The sequence below is a fragment of the Halichondria panicea genome, chromosome 12 (genome assembly GCF_963675165.1).
Source record: "Halichondria panicea chromosome 12, odHalPani1.1, whole genome shotgun sequence".
Classification (NCBI taxonomy): Eukaryota; Metazoa; Porifera; class Demospongiae; order Suberitida; family Halichondriidae; genus Halichondria; species Halichondria panicea.
This window is the reverse complement of record NC_087388.1, coordinates 5,939,863-5,959,134: the sequence shown is the minus strand read 5'-3', so window position 1 is coordinate 5,959,134 and position 19,272 is coordinate 5,939,863. Positions and strand designations below refer to the sequence as shown.

At 41.4% G+C, this 19,272-nt stretch overlaps 2 protein-coding genes and 3 long non-coding RNA genes across 7 annotated transcripts; 3 read left to right on the top strand and 2 right to left on the bottom strand.

Moving 5' to 3' along the window:
- Positions 1-699: 699 nt before the first annotated feature.
- LOC135345401 (uncharacterized) lies at positions 700-1,253 on the bottom strand. Its single transcript, XR_010397735.1, has 3 exons — positions 1,130-1,253; positions 978-1,083; positions 700-921 (listed from the first exon to the last, which is right to left on the bottom strand). It is a non-coding gene; the product is annotated as an uncharacterized LOC135345401 (long non-coding RNA).
- Positions 1,254-2,543: 1,290 nt separating this feature from the next.
- On the top strand, positions 2,544-7,738 carry LOC135345378 (uncharacterized). The gene has a single exon (XM_064542795.1). The coding sequence runs from the start codon at positions 2,976-2,978 to the stop codon at positions 7,515-7,517; it is 4,542 nt and encodes a 1,513-aa protein (XP_064398865.1). The 5' UTR covers positions 2,544-2,975; the 3' UTR covers positions 7,518-7,738.
- Positions 7,739-12,635: 4,897 nt separating this feature from the next.
- On the top strand, positions 12,636-14,493 carry LOC135345396 (uncharacterized). Of its 3 annotated transcripts, XR_010397731.1 has the most exons (5): positions 12,646-12,850; positions 13,386-13,442; positions 13,638-13,857; positions 13,909-14,000; positions 14,076-14,493. It is a non-coding gene; the product is annotated as an uncharacterized LOC135345396 (long non-coding RNA). The 3 variants fall into 3 exon arrangements; XR_010397730.1 differs by having other exon boundaries at positions 12,636-12,850; positions 13,386-13,857; XR_010397729.1 differs by lacking the exon at positions 12,646-12,850 and having other exon boundaries at positions 12,959-13,857.
- On the bottom strand, positions 14,101-17,004 carry LOC135345400 (uncharacterized). Its single transcript, XR_010397734.1, has 2 exons — positions 15,749-17,004; positions 14,101-15,704 (listed from the first exon to the last, which is right to left on the bottom strand). It is a non-coding gene; the product is annotated as an uncharacterized LOC135345400 (long non-coding RNA).
- A 251-nt stretch (positions 17,005-17,255) lies between these two features.
- On the top strand, positions 17,256-18,780 carry LOC135345395 (uncharacterized). The gene is made up of 6 exons (XM_064542825.1): positions 17,256-17,436; positions 17,483-17,562; positions 17,621-18,104; positions 18,172-18,240; positions 18,306-18,456; positions 18,505-18,780. Exons 2-6 carry the CDS (start codon positions 17,498-17,500, stop codon positions 18,702-18,704), a joined length of 969 nt encoding a protein of 322 aa, XP_064398895.1. The 5' UTR covers positions 17,256-17,436; positions 17,483-17,497; the 3' UTR covers positions 18,705-18,780.
- Positions 18,781-19,272: the final 492 nt, after the last annotated feature.

Below are 19,272 nucleotides of genomic sequence, written 5' to 3'. Positions count from 1 at the left end.
GCTAATTTCTTTGTTTTGGTACCCCCAATAATGTACAATTGGATATAGCTCATAATTATACTTAAGTATAACTTATAGCGATTTGCTTTTATTATACAATGTGAGTCAGTGAGCAACAAAATAATTATGTCTAAGTATCCTGATTAATACTCCTATAAGTGGTTTAAACTGTTTTGCTTATCTATAATATACATAATACATAACATAAATAACCCCACCCCCTGCGTGTGCTGACTCCCACGCTATCTTATGCCATAAGTGCTTGGATACCTATACGGTACATATGTAGCAGTACATTAACTATAAAAGTATGACTACCTCAGCAGGCTTCAGAACATTCCCTGCATGGCAAGCAAGACAAAGTAAAAAGTATACAGCGTTAACTTGATTGATGTGAACACCTGACTGGTATATAACGGCCAGGCAATAAGGGGTTACCATAGTGTACAATTGGCGGTGGCCATAGCAGTGCATGCACTGATGAATGCAGATCACACAAGCCAAGCACTACGTTCGGGATACTACAAACAGCCCTTTGGACTTCTAAATCATAGAAACTTCTTAAACAGTGTCTAACTATTATAGAGATTTGGTGCACTTCCTGGAAACTTGTATAGGCATTCAACTATGAAATTAATGCTCCCCGTTCAGCAAAGTACAAATATGTAATTAAAATATGTATGCCAACAACTAAAATTAATTGTCTATACTATAGTTCTTGATGCATGCACAATGCTAAGATATAATTATTGTTACAGTAATTTTGAACTGTTCTTCCAAAGTTTGGGCATGCATATCCTTAAATCATGAGCACGGAGCAAATGACCAGAATCATGACAACTGTTATTGTAGTGACTGGTTTTCCTCCACTGCTGCATTGTTGATGCAGCACAGAACTAGATTTGAAATGCTTATTGCAAGCTGTTTAAAATTATAGTATGAAATTAATTATATGTTTCATTTAATTTTCCACTTACTCTCTCGAACAGGATTACACTCATGCCAAGCAAACCCGCACTTGTTGTAGGCTTCCTCAACAAAATAGCAACTCTCATCCAGACAGTATGCTTCGATGCCTTCATCCTATTGAAGGTATGTTACTGATATTTAAAAATAGCTCGTAACTCACTGATCTTTTTTTTTGGCACTCTTCCAAGCCATCCCCAGCAGCTTCCTCAAACAAGCATGTCAAGTTAGTATACCTCGAATTGATTAGGTTTGCGGTTTCATTGCATGCTGTACAAATTGATATAATGAAAATTATTTTATGATGCATGCATGCATGGGCTTATACCTAACTCAAATGGATTGCATAGGCCACAGTATGTGTAGGCTGATGAAAAATACATTAGACATGTGTCATTATCGCAGAATTGTGTTTGCCCATCTAGCTGCAATAAAGCATTATATATACACGATAAGTAAAATATAATTCGAAAATAATTATAGCTAATTCACATACTATTCCGAGAGCCCTGCAATCCTTGAATTTTTTATCAGTGCTTGGTATCCTTTTAGCCAGACAGGAAAGGCCGTCTTGTTCATTGGTACACATGCAGTTGATAAATGAAGTTTCATTTGTCTCCTATATATAATATGAACACTCAACAATTTAATATATGGCAGGCATGCATGCTAGCTTCGTCCCCAGCTAGATTTGTCCCTAGCGTTATTTTAGAGACAAATCGGCCTGGGAACGAGACTATATATGCATGCATGCATGATCAGTATAAATTCTATACGATGAATTAACTTACTAATGAGACATTCCTGCATTCCCCGATTGTTTTGTTAAAGTTTGATATTAGACTTTGAATATGAACTGTTTCTTCGGAGCATGTTTGATTTCCACACTATAAATAATTATTATAAGCATGATATAAGCAATAAATTAATGTGCTTTCCTTGAATGCCGCCTCACTACAGTTTGATATTTTTTCAGCCAGACATTGAAAGCTTTCCTGTTCTTTGGCACCATTGGCTAATTGTTGTACAAGACATACACCAGCGAGAAGAACCAGTGTCAGCTTGATCTGCATGTAGGTATGTAGAAATACATTTTACACAAACGTATATAGCTATTTGCTCACCACATTCACATTAAATGTTATACAAATCACTGAAACTAATTATTCATGTTAAATTATGGAAAATCAATGACCCTACCTTAAAGTACAGGATTGGCCAATACCCATGCCATAATAATTATTTCATGTGCATTGTACGTATGTTCGAACATCAATAATTAGTTTCAGTGATTTGTATACATTTTTGTTTAATTTTTACAATAATAATATTATTATGTAGCTATTAGTTGTACATGAAATTATGTAACTTCTACTTTGTTGCCTTGAAACTCATTTGCTGCATATATCAAAAAGGTCACTTGTCCAGACTGCAATATACTGACCTTTTGAGACCTCCACCCAAAACTGCAAAAGATTGCTTTATATAGGGACTCTTTCTAAGGTATTTATGGTTCCTGTGGGAAGTTTGCTATGCAGCATACATGCATGCATGGTTCCATGCAATATTACTGTGGTGAACTAGAACATTCCGTGACTGGTTTAATTAAGAACTAGAACATTCCGTGGTAAAGGACCAGAACTTTATGTGTTAAGAACCTTCCAGAGGTTCAGTATTCTAGAACTTTGTGGGTGTTGTAGAACAATCTAGATCTTTGGTGCATGTGTCTGTATAAAATAGCTAGAGAAGGAGTTATGTTCAGTTCTGTTCTCATGTTAAAGTTATAGAAGACTCCTATTTACTTGGATCGTGTTCTGTTTAAGTCAACTGCGAGCCTTGGCGCAGCCGGGGGCTCATGACAATTGGTGGCAGCGGTGGGATAGTCGAAGACAGTGGTTTTTCGAGACCCACAAATTTGAGAAGCGAATGGTAGATCTGTAATCTACAACCTAGGAGAATCGGTGAACGAAACAGAACAAGACGTGGAGAGTGACCAAGCTGTAATAACGATGGCAGAGACAGGAACTGGAGTGACTGAACTTCTACAGATGCTGCTGGAAGATCGCCGGAGCCGTGACGAGGCAGAAACGGAAAGGGCCAGAGCAAGAGAAGAAGAGAACAGACAACGAGAGCGAGAACGAGCAGAAGAACAGGAACGTAGAGAGAGAGAAAGTGAACAAAGAATGCAAATGATGCAAAGTCAGGTGGAGATGATGAGAAACTGGATGGACCTAAATCAGAGTCGAGAGGAGATCAAGGCGAAACGAGCGGAAGATCTACGACATTTGAACCTAGCCAAACTCACGGAAAACGAAGACATTGAGGCATACTTGACTACGTTTGAGCGACTGATGACAGCCTTTGAAGTGAAAGAAGAGCACTGGGCCCATAAGTTAGCGCCACAACTTACGGGGAGAGCCCAGCAGGCCTTTGCTGCAATGGATGTAGAGAAAGCTAAGAACTATGAGGACGTGAAAAGAGCTATACTGCAACGCTATGATATTAGCGAAGAAACGTACCGCAAACGCTTCCGAACTACGAAGAAGGCCGAAGGGGAGGCGTACCTGGAGCTCGCAACAAAACTGAGAGACCTCCTGGAGAAATGGACAGCAGGCTGCACCACGATGGAAGCACTCAAGGAGAAAATTGTAGTGGAGCAACTGATGGAGGGGATGCCTAGAGACCTGAGAATTTGGTTGGGCGACCGAAAGCCCACTACCGGAGAAGAAGCGGGAAGACTGGCCGACAGCTATGTTCATTCCCGTCAACTTGATCCTAAGGAGTTACCGCCACGAGAGACTCGTCGGCCCAGCAGTGAGAGCGGAGCAACCAAAACGTGCCACTACTGCAAGATAAAGGGCCATATTGCCAAAGACTGTAGGAAGGCTATGGCTGATCGAAGGACAGAGAAAGGACGGAGGGAGGCCAACCAAACAAAGATGGAATGGAACAAAATCAAATGCTACAACTGCCAAGAGACCGGACATATTGCCGCAAATTGCCCTAGCAAGTCAAATCTATTCACAGAAGAAACTGAATTGGTGTACATGAATGAGGACAAGTTGGAGAAGAAAATCAACCCCCAGATTACACGATCCGGCACAGTGGAGGGAAAAGCAGTAGACGAGATTGTCCTTGACACCGGTTGTGCCCGTTCGATGGTGAGAAGTGATCTGCTACCACAGAAGAAGCAACTAGGACGAGTTCGCATCCGATGTGCTCACGGAGACGTTCGAGAATATCCACTCGTAAGGGTAGAAATTGGCCTCGGAGAAGGAAGACACCAAATCGAAGCAGCAATTTCAAAGACCCTCCCAGTACCAGTGCTACTCGGACGAGATGTGGCAGGCCTACTCGAAATGTTACAGAATAAGGAAGGGACAGTTCGGACTGAAGAAGCCCTTGCCGTAATGACCAGAGCCCAGGCCAAGAAAAACGAAGAAGAAAGAGTGGAACTGGAGAAGATACAACAACAGGAGGGAATCAAACAGCCTACTACCACGTCCGACACATCCACTGATGAGATGCCTGATGACCAAGTGGCCAAGATGGTTCCAAACACTCCCAACACTCCTGATGACCAACAAGCCGAGATGCTAATGGACTTGGACGTAACCGATGACCAAATTGCTGAGATGCCAATTGGCGCAGAGATGGACCCAGATCTTTTTCTCGAAGTAAAGAAACACCAGCAACTAACTAGGAGAGAGAAGAGGCAGCAGAGACGTGAAGTGGCTCAAAACAAGCAGACACACCCCTTGGACCTGTCCCCCATTGAGTTGCGACGAATGCAGCAAGAAGATGTCACGCTTAAAGGTATTCGAGAAGCAATGAACGGTGCTACTGGAGCCAGCAAGATGGTCTTTCACGAAGAAAATGGACTGATTTACCGTCAATGGATCTCACCCCATGGCGAAGACAGCAGCCCGATACAGCAGTTGGTGCTACCAGAGTCGTGCCGTAGCCTAGTGATGTCCCTTGCTCACCATATTCCAATGGCTGGCCACATGGGGCAGCGAAAGACCGTAGAACGGATTCTCCAGCGGTTCTATTGGCCGACAGTATTCGAAGATGTGAAGAAGCTATGCCAATCGTGCGAAGAGTGTCAGAGGACATCAAAGGGGAAAAAGCAGCGTGTACCAATGATTCCCCTACCCATCATTCGAGAGCCGTTTGAACGTATTGCTATGGATATCGTGGGTCCTCTTCCTCGTAGCCGCACGGGAAACCGCTACATCCTGGTGATTTGCGACTATAGTACAAGGTACCCAGAAGCTGTCCCCCTACGAACCATAGATGCTGAGCACGTAGCCAAGGAGCTGATAATGTTTTTCTCAAGAGTAGGCATACCCCGAGAGATCCTGACTGATCAAGGAGCTAATTTCACATCTGGATTGCTAGCAGAGCTCTACCGCTTGTTGAAGATACAGCCGATCAAGACCAGCCCTTACCACCCTCAAACGGACGGATTAGTAGAACGTTTCAATCAAACCTTGAAGTCCATGCTTCGCAAAACCGCCAATGAAGAAGGAAAAGACTGGGACCAACTAATTCCGTATTTGCTGTTTGCCTACCGTGAAGTACCCCAGTCATCAACCGGATTTTCTCCCTTCGAACTAATGTATGGAAGGCAGGTGCGAGGACCTCTTGATGTGCTCAAAGAAACGTGGGAATCTAGCAAGAAATCTACAGAGAGTGTCGTTTCTTATGTCCTGACGATTCAAGAAAAACTCGCCAAGATGTCGGAGCTAGCTTGTGAGAATCTGAAGAAGGCCCAAACAACCCAAAAGAAGTGGTATGATCGAAATGCACGAGAGAGGAAGCTGCAGGTAGAGGACAACGTACTAGTCCTTCTACCTTCCTCGACCAACAAACTCCTAGCGAAGTGGCAAGGTCCCTACCCCGTGAAGAAAGTGATTTCACCGGTGACATATGAAGTGGGCATGTTCGATCACAAGAAGCGGAGAAGAGTCTTCCACATCAACATGTTGCGAAAGTGGAATACCCCCACGATCCCAAACCTCTTGGCGGAGGAAGAGAGAGGAGAATTAACGGATGAACTCCCGTTGTGGAAAGAAAGTGACGGTATCACAAAGAAGATTGTCATGGACAAGCGACTGGAAAAGACCCAACAGTATGACCTCCGTCAGCTAACCAACGAATTCGTAGAAGCTATGCGAGACACCCCAGGACGGACAGCAATCATTGAGCACGACATTGAAACCGGAACGGCACGCCCAATCAGGTTGCCTCCTTACCGCTTACCTCATGCCTATCGAGAGACAGTGAAGAAAGAAATTGCGGAAATGCTAGAACATGGAGTGATCGAGCCTTCGACAAGTGAATGGTCAGCCCCTATTGTATTGGTGAAGAAGAAAGATGGTACTATGCGATTCTGCGTTGACTATCGACGTCTAAATGGAGTTTCTGAGGCAGATGCATACCCAATGCCCCGCATTGACGAGATGATCGACAGACTAGGCCAAGCTAAGTACATCACCACTTTGGATCTGACAAAAGGATACTGGCAGGTACCCCTCACCAAGAAAGCCCAGACGAAGACGGCATTTGTAACCCCTTTTGGTCTTTATCACTTCAATGTTATGCCATTTGGCTTGCAAGGCGCACCGGCAACTTTCCAGAGGCTAATGGACCGGGTACTGCAAGGACTGGAAGAATATGCTGCAGCATACCTAGATGATGTTGTAATCTACAGCTCCAATTGGAAGGACCACCTCTACCATTTACGTCAGGTGCTGGAGCGGATCCAAGATGCCGGCCTAACCATGAAGCTCAGCAAATGTCAGTTTGGGATGGCCCACTGTATATACCTAGGCCATGTCGTTGGGAGTGGAGTGGTGAAACCAGAGGAAACAAAACTAGAGGCAATGAGGGAATTTCCAAGACCAAAAACGAAAAAAGAAGTGCGTTGTTTCCTTGGATTAACTGGATATTACAGGAGGTTTATCCCGGATTTCGCCTCCATTGCCGCCCCCCTGTCCGACCTCACCCGAAAGAATTTACCCTCAACAGTAATATGGACACCAGCTTGTGAGACAGCATTCCAGACCCTGAAGAAGCAGATGTTGTCACAGCCGATATTGCACAATCCAGACTTTTCGAGAGCCTTTGTCCTCCAAACCGATGCATCCCAGCGAGGTGTAGGGGCAGTCCTCAGCCAAACTGATGGGGATGGCGCTGAACACCCAGTAGGATATTTTAGTCGAAAAATCCTTAACCGAGAAGAACACTACTCGACCGTGGAGAAGGAGTGCCTGGCAATTAAACTCGCTGTTGAAGCTTTCCGAGTCTACCTCCTAGGACGACCCTTTGTAATCCAGACGGACCATCACTCCCTGGAATGGATGGAGCGAATGAAAGAGAACAACAATCGTCTCATCCGATGGAGCCTGGCCTTGCAACCATTCAACTTTTCTGTCCGCTATCGGAAGGGCAAAGACAACCAAAACGCAGACGCCCTCTCCCGATTGCCTATTTCTCACCCCGACATGAATGTCGCAGGAGAAGGGGAGAGGAATGTGGTGAACTAGAACATTCCGTGACTGGTTTAATTAAGAACTAGAACATTCCGTGGTAAAGGACCAGAACTTTATGTGTTAAGAACCTTCCAGAGGTTCAGTATTCTAGAACTTTGTGGGTGTTGTAGAACAATCTAGATCTTTGGTGCATGTGTCTGTATAAAATAGCTAGAGAAGGAGTTATGTTCAGTTCTGTTCTCATGTTAAAGTTATAGAAGACTCCTATTTACTTGGATCGTGTTCTGTTTAAGTCAACTGCGAGCCTTGGCGCAGCCGGGGGCTCATGACAATTACATACCGTATATAGCGGGTATATTTCGGGTATATATAAACTTTCGCAGATTAACTGTTAGAAAGATTTTCGCAGAATAGCAGCCTTTCTGCAGCATGCATGCGATATTAAATCTGTGGGCATAATGTTCACGCTGCATGCTTAATCAGCGAACCGCAAACATTAATACCCACAAAATACATACGCAATATATACTGTATCGTTTACCAATTGTAATATAGGTCTATATGCAGCAAGGGTTTCTATGCTGGTTTCTATATATACGTTTTCAAAGCAACAAAGTAGTTTACATATATATGGCAGAAAATATTCGCCTTCCTTTGATGTCCATTGAATTTGAAAATGACATCCCACTCTACAAATATATGCCCACTCATTTTATGTTCTATTGTTATTTCAATATGGAGTTATTTGTGCTGTACATGCATGCCTGATGGTATCAAACTATTTGATCTTTATTCGTATAAACAGCAATGCTGTCTTTATTGCTTACCAAATAATTATGTCTGGAGAAATATCAGAGGGAATTATCACAGTGATACCACTGCATGGGCATATCCTAGCAACTGCATAAAATTAGGAGCTATAGCAATCCGTGCCAAACCAAATGGCAGGTATATCGAGGTGGCCATACTTTAGAGAGCCAGAATAGCGAGTCTATACTGTATTCAAAAAGTGTGTACAGAAATCGAACAATCTGATTGGACTCCATAGTTTTACGAAGGCTGTTGTACAAAACTCAATGATGTGATGCATTACAGAGATGAAATCAAGAACAGTGCGATCAAGGCAGATTGTTTGGTGCTAGGATCTCAAAAGGGAGTAAATGATCGCTGACATCTTTAGGAGACTGTGTGATGCAAGTAACAAGGTTGCTGTGACAGTCCTTGAATGCTTTGTACTCTGCTGACCCAGACATGATGCTTGTCAGAAAGTGAACAATTAATACTAAGCTTTGTGCATGAGAATGAGCCCCACTCCCAATCTTATAGCAGAGGGCCTGAAGTAGTGTGATAACCTGACTATTGGACCAAAATTATTCATGATCTCATTAAGTAACTATAGCTCTTATAATACCATACACAACCCTCCTGTCCTAACATTTATCTGTCCAATCAAACAACTTTTGTACCACTCAAGCCTCCATGCAGGTAACTCAGCCAGCATACAGAGATGTGTGAGTACCTGTATGTACACACATTGATTGTGCTGCTATAACTCCCTGAAATACTAGCTGTTGGCATTGTAGACTAGGTCTGAGAATAATACTCATAGCGGCTATATGAGGGAGTTGTGTTTGTGCATGTTTAGCTAATGAATGTCGTTTTTTGTTATTAAATCAGCCCAGGTGGGCATTTAGTATGTTGCTGTATAGTGTAGCAACTATCTGCACAGTCATGCATACATCATATTTCGGTTTTTACAAGCACCTCAGAGTGAACTTTGACCCCACCTAAACTGCCGTCTCTATTCAAAGAGCGTGCGTGTACAGAAGTTCCAAAAATCTCTAAGAATCGAACAATCCAATTGGAATGGACGTTGTCAGCTAACTGTTATAATGACAGGCTCTGGGAAAAATGCCATATTGGAGCAGATATTGGTATTGAGCAATAGCCAGATTTATGGACTACACTGTATAATCTCATAATAATTTTTCTTGGCTTATAGTTAGTTATCTACATAACTCAGGCATGAAAAGAGGTATGTGCAAACTAAACGTATCAATGCATAGATAATTCTTTGCTCTATCATCTGGTATTTAAATCTCAACAATTGTAGCCTGCTCCAATATGGCCTTTTTCCCAGAGCCTGTCACTAATAGGCTGATATATGTCTTAATTGAATTGTGCCATTCCATGAAGCCTTTATGCAACAGGCATGTGCAGTGCATGCCTGTGTGTGGGACAACAGTGGTCACTCAATCTCATGCATGTGACCTTAATACATAACTGACATGCATGTGACCTTACATAGATCTACCTGTAAAGTGTGCTTTTTGGGAGTAAGAATTTGATGCCAGTGTACATGAAGCATTACAGATTAGCTGCTGCAACTTACTTCAACTATAATTGTATCAATCTACTGACTCTGGCAAAGACTGTGTGCATAAGTAAGTTATTAATATTGAGACAACATTGGTATAATAATGCTTCACTTGCATGGCAGGTCTGTGAGAGGTGCAATATGACAACAAATATTGGCTACAATGTATTGGTGAGCTGCAACCAGCAGCTGGTTGCTGACTTCGCTTCAGATCCTGGAGGAAACGCTGGAGTTATGTTCCAAAACCGTCTGATATCAGACGAAACAAATCAGAAAATCATTCAGCTTCACAAGACAAACACGGATAAAGCCAGGATGCTAGTGATAGAATTGCAGGCAAAAGTCAAAAGTTTTCCGGGAACTTATGATGAATTCATTGCAATACTTCGGGAAAGGAACGAGCGACATGATGACCTCCTTCTCTCAGTGCTTACAGATAAGTACAAGGAGTTAGAAGCTGTGGATCAAGCAAACTCAGCAGGTATGTGTGTAATCTAGAGATCATTCGGAAGAGTTACGCAACTCATAGTAGACGTTCCGTCCAACCTACATCATAACCACATGCATGCTCAGCTGTTGTATAAAGTGAAATCAAATTTACAATGATGATTGTGATAATTACCACTCATTTACAACTGCCAGTAGGAAAGGCAATGAATAACATAGTTACTCATTGCGGCCAGACAATGCCTTTTGTGTACAGTCTAGTGTATGGAACGACAAATATATAGGTCAAAAATACATACCATGCACTCATTCGGGTGTCCCACACATCTATCGGCTACTTTGCACACATCGATCTCTACCCATGTACACTACTTGACATCTATCGACTACTGGACTATTGACATCTATCAACTACATATACTTGATCTATCAGCTACTTGACATCTATCAACTACTAGCTTGACGTCTCTGTATAGATATAGACAAGAGAGTAAGAGTGTTAAACTCTTGTAGTAAACGTGGAATCGCATTTGCATTTGCCTTAAGTTGCGTCATAGCTGTCGCACTATTCGAGTGTTCTTGAGTAAACCATGGTCTGTGGTTTGTAGCACCTGCATATCAGGAACTGCGCAATCAGCATGTGTGGTTTCTGGGATGATTATTATCAAGCAAATGCTGTTATTAGCAGTTCAACACTCTTACTCTCTTGATATAGCTCTACTATTACTGTAGAACACCCAGCTGTTCTTAGTTGGGCATGGCCCAACTTTAAGTCATGTGACATACCAGCATCACGTGGAAGTTTTATCTACAGTAAGAAATGTCTATTTCAAAAGAGAAAAGGAAGAACTGTTTTTTAAGCTCTATATCCTTGCTAGCCATAGTCATTTCTCTTTTCCTCTACCATAGATAAAGCCTCCACGTGGTGTTGGAATGTCACATGACTTAAAAGAAGTTGGACCAATCCATGCCCTACTAAGAACAGCTGGGTGTGTCCTACAGTATTATAGCGTCGACGGTAGAGCTATAGACGTCAAGATATAGTCTCATGAATCAGCCGCACCTTTGGTGTCCATCTGAGCACTCTTTACGTGAACTCATGGGCCACGGTGGATTTCCAACGTGACCAATGAGATTGCTCACAAGCATCAGGTGACTTGAATAGGAGGCAGCAAATAGTGAAACTTTACATGCGGTTGAGCAGCAAGCAGTGATGTGGCTGAGCAGAGATAGCGGATGTGGTTGCATTTTTATGGTTTTGTTAGCTTGTACAGTGACGTAATACATTCCATTGTGAAATGACTTCACATAAAGAGTGCTCAGACGGACACCAAAGGTGCGGCTGATTCATGAGACTAGTCAAGATAGATGTCAAGTAGCCGACAGATGTCAAGTATAGTTGATATATAGATGTCAAGTAGTTGATAAATGTAAAGTCCAGTAGTCGATAGATGTCAAGCTAGTAGTGTACACGTGGGTAGAGATCGATGTGTGCAAAGTAGCCGATAGATGTGTGGGACACCCGAATGAGTGGGATGTATTTTTGACCTATTGGCGTTCCTTATACTATTGGAATTGAGTACTCTTCCTAATGAACTCTTGGTGTAAATCGTTTACGCAGTAGCACAATTAATAATTGCAGAAACTGAAGAACACTAGTAAGTGCAGCTATAAGATAATTATAATAGTTAAACACAAACATACACACTAGTACCGTACCCTCGCGAAAATAAGCCCATCTTGAATAAATGCCCATCCCCCTTTTGCTTCGAAGTTCTAGCTTGCATGAGGGTATTTTCACACGATTATAAGCCCACCCAGAGTAAGAAGTTGAGCATGCGCAGTAGCTGAATGCCGCATATTTTTATAACTTTCTCTGTATGGATCTGTTTGCCCCTGAAGATGTATATGTAGGGAACAAGTAGTCCTATATGCTGAGAAAGGAAACACAAAGTCTAAGAAAGTTATCACACAGGCTAATTTTTCAGGTTACCTTGCCTTGGTTTTCTGAAACAAAGTACCTGATAGCTGCTCTGTATGAGTATGACCTACCATCCTTCGAGAAGTTTCTGCTACATCTAACATCAACAAGCAACGAATAGAGCCAGAGTCCACTTCTTCATGTTCATTCTCTTGTCATGCTTTAATCATACTCATGCATTAGTTTATAACATTGTTGTGTTGTCAATAAAATGTTCATACTATGTGTATTAAAATGAAAATACACATAATAAAGAGAGCAAAGTGTAAACCTCGATTTGAGGCCGCGGGTGGGCGTATATTCTACCCCCGGTATCTGGGGGCTTTGGATAACATCGTAAATGCTCAGTAAAACTATGACATCACAACGAAAGGAAGTGGATTGAAGGACATTGCCAGCAATTGCCATTGTATTTTGGACACTATTGTTCTAGCATCCTGTCTAAATATTTGTTCTATTTATATGAAAATTCAAATATTACTCAATCATTTTAACTACTGCGGAAATAAATGCTACTATAGACTATTGTAGTGCGTGCGCAAGATCTTCGCTGAACTAGCTACGTTCACTGCACTGGTGCTGGTGAGTAATATTATTGTTTACCTGTTGGTTGAGCTCATGTAGACTTCTGTGGTAGATTCTATCCTGTGGCAGATCTCTCTAGTCACTGTTACAGGCCGGTACAAGTAATAACAAAATACTGAGCATGCAGTACTGCCAGCTCAGTATTTTGTTATTACTTTTACCGGCCTGTAACAGTGACTAGAGAGATCTACCACAGTAAATAATTATATAGAACAGTACAGTATAGTAGTCAGTTCTCAGTCATATTCTTCTCAGTCCTGTTCTAGTTACAACACTTTTACTAAATTAAATTTAACTTTCTTTCTTGGCTCTTTGTTGTCCGCTTCTTTTGTGCTTTCTTCTTTTGTTTTTTTGGCTCTAAATCCTAGCAACGTGTAGTCTGGATTTAAAACTTCTGACACCTGGACATCGTATGTTTGGCTGAGCCTCACAACTTTCTTTAAATAGTTCTGGGCCTTTTTCTGAGACCCCATCGGAAAATAATGTGTTCCAGTATCATCTGCTGTTGTAAAATAAAATTGTTTTCCCTCAGTTCCCATCTTTACTAGCGACCCAATAGGAAAGGAGTTCCTGTGGTGCCTGATCTCTCGTAAGTCGGAGTCGATGTAGTACGGGTACGGGTGGAAGTGGCAGCAATTTCCCATCTCAATTCTTTCTCTGTTCTTTTTTGTATAGTAATTTACTGATTCACATGACAGTAATAGCATGCAATCAATGGTAGTAAAGTGTGTCAAATGAATAGAGATAAAATCTTTATGGTCACTAATTATTAATCTTCCAGCAGACCTGTTCATGCAGATCGACCTGTTATGGACTCGTCAAAGAGGCAACGACCTGAGAAAGGATACTATTCCTACCTCCATAATATAAGCTCGGCTGACATGGACTTATCTAGCATGCGGGAAGCACGAGATGTGAGAACCACTCTGAGCTGTAAGTCTGATGACAGTCTGCCAGAAGGGGTCTTCCTTGTTGAGAGGATAATTCATCATCGACTAACTAAGGTACGTAACATTTTATGATATATAGCCCTATACGATTGATTCTATTTCTAGGGGAAAACGGAGTATTTGGTAAAGTGGGCTGGTTACTCATTGGAACAGTCTTCATGGGTCGCTAAGGAAGATGTGACTATCTCTACTATCCAGTAAGATTATTAAGTATGGCATGGCAGTGCACTGTGTATTACTATAATTATATCTGCACATTTCCCCCCTTTCAGATCATACAATACACCACAAGCACCACATACCGAGCTTATAAGCGACGCAACAAGAAGATTTGTTCTGTCCATTCAATGTAGTTTAAATTTAGGTACTGTAAAATCCTGTAATTTAACTATAGATTTCCGGCTAGATGTATTTCGTTACCTATTTAAAGATCGAGGAACCCAAATGACCCGCGGAAAGCTCCAACTTCAACAAACTGATTTTAACGATGAATATTTTATAGGTAGTTGGTATATTTTGTATGATAGATATGGCAATGGCTGCACAGTAGATTTTCCTATTGTAGTATGTCCTAGAATTAAGTATGGACCGAAAACATATAGAAATAGCAATGGTGAAATGTTAGAGTCACCTAGACTACTATCTGAAATTGTATGTGTAAATCTGGTGAAAAAACGTTGTTGATCATTGTTAATTGTTAATTGTTAATGCATGCATGGCCCAACCTGAGCAGCCAATACGCACTATGTGACTCATAACTAACTGCTTCAGGCCAATTCTCTACCATAATGCTTTTAATGACTCTCAAACAAATGGCTGGGTCAACACGCATCCCGACTTACAGCTAACCTTGTCAGCCTTCCATTAGAGAGCACGGATTTGCCTACAATTATACATAGACTATGTCATAGTTAAAGCTAGCACCAGATTTAAACATGAACGAATGAATGTAAGACATAATTAGTCACATAGTCATTCAACATTAAGAGAAATGGTTTCTAAGCTAGGACGGTCATGAGCATGATAAGAAAGACATTCCTTAATTACATGGGCAAGTTCAGTTGACTTAATTACAATGGAGTTCATCTTCTTCATTATTCTACCTAATGAGTATATATCGCTCTGTGTGCTCTGTAAAACAAGCCCATCGCGGAGGTCTGGAGCTACTTGAGTGTGTTCTTTTATGTAAATAACTTTCTGTTCCTCGGTCAGGCAGTACTTCTTAGCATGCTTTTCTTTACATGCCTTTCCAAAATCCACAATACATGGCCGGATACATTCTAACAAAGTAGTCCCTAATACTACGTTGTCTACTTTAAGATCATTGTGAAGAATACTCAGCTTGTGCATGTATGATAGACCATCACAAATTTGGATCAGTATTTGCATCCATGTCTTAGGGCTTAATTTAATTTCGTTAGTCGAATACAAGGCAGAATAATTATAATGAAACTTGTTGCTGCTTCACGCTTACATTAGACATTACTAAAGCTCTCCTGGTGGAACAAATACCAAAACAGTGTGGTATATAAGGGCTGGAATTTAATGTAAGTAATATACTGGCTTCATGCCTAATCGATTCGATTGAGGAGTCGGAAGTAAATGTTTTGACACAGACGTCAAAACACTCTTTAAAAATCATACGAGAGCATGTTCCAAACCGACCATTTCCTATATGAACATCACCACCCCCATCTGCTAAACATTTCTCACTTATCTCTGGAACTACAGTAACTCCTCGCATAATATCAGCATTCGTACACATTCTTGGAGTTGCCTTGGGTAGACTGATTGCACTCGTCTTCATGGCTGCTGTTAGTAACTTTAGTGGTCGTTGGTGACTGCAGGATGTTCCCAGAGTTCCTGTCCGTAATTGCTTAGCTCGATACACGTTGAGTTCCCTGTATGAACAATATTATTTACTGGCTGTTAATCAGCAACTTACAGTTTATAATCTATTGCCTTCTTCTTCCAATTCTGAACATTTTTCTCGGCACATTCAAGGCTCTTCTTCTCCATACACAGCTGCTTGCCAATTTTGTCAACTCTAGCTTTTCGATTGAGCCTCTTGAGCTTGGATCTTGAGAATGTCTGGTCAGCCATTTTGTAATAAGTCTAAGAGAACCAGAGGTCGCAAAATACCCGCCATAATGCATCTGAGAAGTGTTATCATGCTATTGAATGAGTACTGTGGTTAATTTAGTGGGTGATAACACCGCAGCCTATTCACCCGCCCACTCATATTGACATGGCTAATTAATTTTGTTACATAACAGCTCAAGGGACCTTTTGTTCCATTATCCCGGGCCTCCTAGCTATGGCAGTAAACAAGCAGTCCAGAAGAGCAGAGAGCCTGTCCATCACCATCTCAAATTCAGCAAAGAAGTACTCTGACTTCAGCCACACAGAACCACAAGTACAGCCAAACTTCTCTCTCTCTATTCCTATCGAGTTGCTGCATCATTGGTACATGAACAAGAAGGCAGAAGAGACATTCATTAGCTTAGTTAATAGCATGGTAACAATAGTTAAACTAGCACAAAGCGATCGTCTGGAGAAAAGGCTTGCAGAACAAGCTAGCAAGGTAGCAAGAAGGATACGGGGGCTAAAAGGAAGAAGGAGGTATGCCGTACTTGCTGGAGAATACAACCTCTTCGTGCTTGATGGAGAAGCAGAATCGTATTCTGAAATTGAGCAGCAACTATCCACTGAATCTCCACAGCCAACAACAATCCCCGAAACAAGTAGACCTACCACAGCACACATCAACAAAGGCAAAAAAGTTCACGAGGTATCACCACGACAGGTAAAACGAAAGCTACCACACTGTAAGAGCTCTGCAGAGCAAGCGCTTTGGTTTTGTGAATCATTCGGTCTTCAGCCAGAATCTTTAGAGCTACGCAAACAGACAGGATCTCCCATCAAATTCAATTTTTTATCTAGCCCATCTCACAAGCCACAACATCAAACGCCAGCTCTTTCACCAAACGATTCTGCGAGGGTACAGCAAGCTCTTTATGTACTTGACAGGTTTGCTGTGAGTGACGAAGCTTATCATGAATTGAGCGTCGCATCTGATTTACCACCACTGTACCGAATCAAGGATGCTCGCCTCTCAATTAACAACTCTCTCGACATCCGACATCTCGAAGGTCCTTATCCTGGTGCTTATAGACCACCGAAAGCTGCAATCCAGGAAGAGCTAGCTAAGATCGTAAGTAAAGAAGAAATTATACATTATTATTATGGATTATTATTTTAGGTTCATTCAGGGAAAGCTATCACCCAACCAGTAAAAGTAAAACTCAGTGGTGACGGAGCCAGATTCACAAGATCATCCAATATCATACTTCTCTCATTTGCATTTCCAGAAATTCAAGACAATGTTTTATCAGGCATGGGTAAGCTTAACAATAAAAATATTAAACGAGAAAGTGGTGAAAATATTTTTATATTGACATTCATACAGGCAATCATACTTTTGCTGGCCTAAAAGCCGAAGAGTCGTATGAAACAATTAGTTCAGGACTATCTGAGGTATTGAAGGAGTTGAACGACATCATTTCACACCCACTACTCACTGTTGATGAAACAGAGTACCGCCTTGAGTTTTTCCTGGGTAGTGATTACAAGGTGAGAATGTATAGTTAATTACTGACTATAAAAATTGCATTATTAGTTTCTTTTACTGAGTATGGGCCTCAACAAAGCAACCTCTATGTACGCTTGTGTCTGGTGTACCATCAAGAAGGATGAAAGGTATATCTATAATTATTATAATTATGCTTAAACCTAGCTTCCCCATTTGCCGCTATAGGTGGGATATGTCAAAGGATAGGGCTGACTACACCGTAACAAATGCAAGAACATTGAGTTCCCTACAAGCAAAAGGCGCACTTCCCAGCAGTAAACCAGCAAGTGTACGACTAGGATCAATTACAACACCACTACTGAACATAGAGCCAGACCATATAATACCCGATGAGCTACACCTACTCCTACGTATAGCTGACGTTTTAACAAGAAATCTCATTCTAGAGATAGTGGCATCTGCTAAACAAGACAGACAAGGAAACGCACATATACTCACTCACCTACAAACACTACAGACGATCGTTAAAGACTGTGGTATCACGTTCAGGGTATGGGAAGCAAGGGGTCCAGATGGCAAAGCTTCTGGACATTACGAATGGACATCACTGCAGGGGAACGACACCAAGAAGTTTCTGGAACGTCTCCCAGTGAGGTTTGCTGACCTACTGAAGGAAGAAATTCAAGCTAAAATGGCCCAACTTTGGACAGTGAGTACTAATTAAATTTCCCTTCGCATTTTACAAACATAATTATTTATATGGTCTGGCTCTATAGGAATTTCTCTCTTTGTATAAGATGGTTTCTAGCTGGACTCCACCTCCCAGTGAAGTGGTTGAGCAAAAGGTATAGTGTTAGTTTACTAGTAGGGAGAACCATTGTATCTAATTTACTATAATCTATCATGATAGGCGAAAGACTGGATAAGGCTTTTCTTGAGCTTGAAGCACAAGTGTCAAGGGTTTCAGGAAAAGAATATTACGCCCTATATGCACACACTGGTCTTTCACTTCCCTTACTTTATTTCAAAATACGGAAATGTCAAGATGTTTAGTGGACAAGGTGAGTTCGAGTGTAAAGAGATAACATTTTAATCACCTTTTTCTCTAGGGGTGGAGAAAAATAATGATGACGCCAAGAGACACTACTTCTCCAGTAATCTGCATGACCCAGTGGGGGAGGTTCTGAAAGCTGAAGCGAGAATAGACGAGACATCACAATTTAAGCGAAAGAAACGAAAGTACATACGAAAAACTCCATTAGATTTAGTAGACATGAACAAACAGCCACGACTTGACTCTGAATCATGATTAATTCTACCCAACATAATAATATAGTATACTATATATCCTGATAGATTGTACACATTTACTATCTTCAAGTAAATGACTGCTAGCCTATACTTACTTGCAGCCATATACACTCACTTTACATTGCTGGTACATTGCGATTAATGGGGAATTCCCCAAATTAGTGGCTCTACGCAGCTCTTGGGTATGTGTAGATAATGCGATACGTCATTGATAATTGTGGATTTTTTGACAAAACTGGACACATTTTGGAACCGCTTAGTCCACTTTATATCGAGCAGCAGCCGCTTTAAGCAGCAGAGTAGGCCGTATATTTTTGCTGGCAATCGGCAAAAATGAAAATATATGTGTAAGAATGCCGCAAATCAAACACAAAAATACAAAATAATCAAATTTTACAATACAATACACGAGACAAGCGCTGAAACATTGATCAACAAAAGCAGTTAGGGAACTTATACAAGCTGGCTGGCTAGCTTCTTGTGGGATTCCAAGGTTAGCTAAGGTGTATTTCTTCTTCTTTGTATCGGCAAATCAACTGAAAGTAGCTCCCTACAAGGGAAAAAGG

Coding starts and splice junctions, on each gene's coding strand:
- LOC135345378 (XM_064542795.1), top strand. CDS start 2,976: ATGGCAGAGACAGGAACTGGAGTGACTGAACTTCTACAGATGCTGCTG.
- LOC135345395 (XM_064542825.1), top strand. CDS start 17,498: ATGGGCCTCAACAAAGCAACCTCTATGTACGCTTGTGTCTGGTGTACC. Junction 17,563..17,620: donor ACCATCAAGAAGGATGAAAG/GTATATCTATAA, acceptor TTGCCGCTATAG/GTGGGATATGTCAAAGGATA. Junction 18,457..18,504: donor CAAGATGTTTAGTGGACAAG/GTGAGTTCGAGT, acceptor CTTTTTCTCTAG/GGGTGGAGAAAAATAATGAT.